The sequence below is a fragment of the Entamoeba invadens genome (genome assembly GCF_000330505.1).
Source record: "Entamoeba invadens IP1 unplaced genomic scaffold scaff_1105074725625, whole genome shotgun sequence".
In the NCBI taxonomy this organism is placed as follows: Eukaryota; Evosea; order Mastigamoebida; family Endamoebidae; genus Entamoeba; species Entamoeba invadens.
The window spans coordinates 31,040-33,821 of record NW_004440086.1 but is presented as its reverse complement, the minus strand read 5'-3'; the positions used below and the strand labels follow the sequence as shown (position 1 = coordinate 33,821).

The window sequence follows — 2,782 nt, the reverse complement described above, 5'->3', positions numbered from 1 at the left end:
CAGTGACAGCCTTCCTGGATTTCTTTGAACAAACTGTTGATCTTTCTTTTGACTTGATATTTGATTGGATATTATTCATCTTAAACCTTTAAAAAAATGCACCCACGACACCTTGACTAAAATGTTTTGAAGTCATTTTGTTTATAAAAATGACTTGCTCTTTGTAAAGTTTGAATGAAAACACCTTTTCTTATCAATATGGGGTTGTTCATGATGAAACAAAACAACTTTAATGCTTGGGTTGAATCACTTCTTGAAATATTGTGATGGGAGTTTGACTTGGCATACAACATCTCAGATTTGAATAGAGATCTTGCGATTCGCAATTTCAATTCCTGTTCGTTGATATAATTTAATGGTTGATTGGAATTTTTTTATATCTTTTAAATTGTCCATTTCTATTGCGTTAAATGGATTCAAGTAAATTTCAATGTTTAAAATATCACTTTCATTAATTTCAACAAATTCGTTGCTGTTATTTTTCGATTATTTTTAATTTTTAAGAACAGTTTATTTTTAAAAACGTAAAAATATTATGTTATAATTTTTTTATTTATAGTTCTTGCATTTGGTTTTTTCTTGTGAATTAAGTATTTTTTGTTGAATGAAATTAGTTTTTTATGCTAATTTGCTGTGCGAAGGTTTAATTGCCCAACTGTATATATACATTAAATTGTCTTTATTTACAAAAAAAATATCACAAAACACTATATTATGACGGCATTGTATATAAATAATTACATACAAAACGATTCACGTTGAAATTATATTTCTAATATATTAAATTAAATATGTGTTCACAAATTATTTTTGAAATGATTTTCTAAAAAACAAAAAATGTTGTTACATATATCAAATAAGGGGGATACATTTAAATAAAAATTGATATTTTTATTTGTTTATTTTGATATGTTCTTTTTTACCATATAAACTTTACAATTGAAAAATCATTTTAAATTAAATTATGTTGTGTTTATATAGTTTACATTAGATATCCAACAAATTATAATATAAGTTACATTATTAAATAATCATTAAAATATTATATTATTATTTTTATATTATTTTAAAACAAAATTGAATAAATTTCTTTGTTTAGAATTTTAGAATAAAAACGCCATAACGACTAAACCCATTATCGCGAAAACGGCATTAGCTCCATTGCATTTTCCTCCCTCCAACTTGTATTCAGCCATACATGCAGTGCATTCATCCACATTTTCACAAGTTGCGCAACCTTCGACAGTACATTTAATGCATTTATTATTTGTTTTATCTGTCATATATCCTTCTGGACACTTATCAACACATTTCGAAGTGTCAGCCATGAGATTGAATTTGGTCTTGCATTGAGTGCACTTGTCATCTTTGTCACAAACATCGCAATTCTCAGTGGCGCATTTATCACACTTTTTGATTGGAGTCTCAACTGGTTTACCAATGGTACATTTATCAACACATGATATTTTGTCAAAAGCAATGTATTTGGTTCCACATTTGGTGCATTGTTCAGCATTTTCAACTGTTTCACAAGTTTCACAGTCAGCATTAGTGCATTCTTCACACATCATTTTAATTTTATTAGTTTTACCAATTTTGCAAGTTTTATTACATGTTCCATCAAGATTGATGTAATCAGTTGATGTAGTGCATTTGGTACATTTTGCCGTTGTACTTTCAGCAACTTCCATACATGCAGCACATCCACTTCCACATGCGTTTTCTGAGGTATCACATGTATCTTGTAATGTGATTTTTCCAGTTGCACAATCAACACATTTATTACCATTCATGTATTTGTAGTTGGTATTAGTATCACATGTTTTACATTTACCATTGGCATCCTTGGGGTCTTCAACACATGTGGCACATTTATAATCTGGGTAACAAGGAGTACACATACCTTTAGAAGAAAGATATCCAACAAAACCAGGGTCACATTTAGAACAAATATTTGAGGTAGAACATTTTGCACAATTTTCCCCACATTTTTTGCATGTTTTACCATTTAGATAATACCCATCAATACAGCCAGTACAAGTGTTAGCATCGCTGCAAATTGAACAGCCATTTGTACATTTATTGCATTTGCCTCCTTCAAGATAATAACCATTTGTACATTCAGAACAAGTAGTAGCATCAGTACAAGTTGAACAACCATTTTTACATTTTGTGCATGAGTTACTATTTAGATAATATCCAGCTGTACATGAAACACAAGTTGTTTTATCTTGTTTGCACTTCGAACATCCCATTGCAGAATCTTTACACTCAGTTTCTGTTTTGCACTTACTTTCTTCAAGATAATAACCAGCTTTACACTTAGAACATTTGGTAGCACTGCTGCAAGTTTCACAGTTATTTTCACATTTTTTACACTTATTACCATTTTTGTAATACCCATCACTACATCTAGAACAAGTGTTAGTATCAGTGCAAGTTGCACAACCTTCAATTGTACATTTTTTGCATTTATTATTTTCCAAATAATAACCACTTGAGCATTCAGTACATTTAGTAGCATCACTACATTTTGAACAGCCAATTGTACATTTTGTGCATTTGTTATTATTTAGATAATATCCATCATTACAACTAGTACAAGTGGCGGCACCACTGCAAGTTGAACAGCCATCCGAACACCCTTTACATACATTTTTTTCAATATAATACCCATCATTGCATGCGGTACAGACAGTGGCAGAAGTACAAACTGAACAACCTTTTGAACATTTTGTGCAAGATCCACTTTTTTCGAGAAGATAACCATCTGTGCAAGCTG

The 2,782-nt window shown here is 30.3% G+C and overlaps 1 protein-coding gene across 1 annotated transcript; it reads right to left on the bottom strand.

The window, feature by feature from the left end:
* Window positions 1-1,103: 1,103 nt before the first annotated feature.
* EIN_347690 (pro protein convertase subtilisin/kexintype 5 precursor, putative) lies at window positions 1,104-2,777 on the bottom strand (the record flags this gene model as incomplete). Its single annotated transcript, XM_004253516.1, has 1 exon — window positions 1,104-2,777. A coding segment is annotated over one exon (1,674 nt), but the record flags the coding sequence as incomplete, so codon positions are not given.
* Window positions 2,778-2,782: the final 5 nt, after the last annotated feature.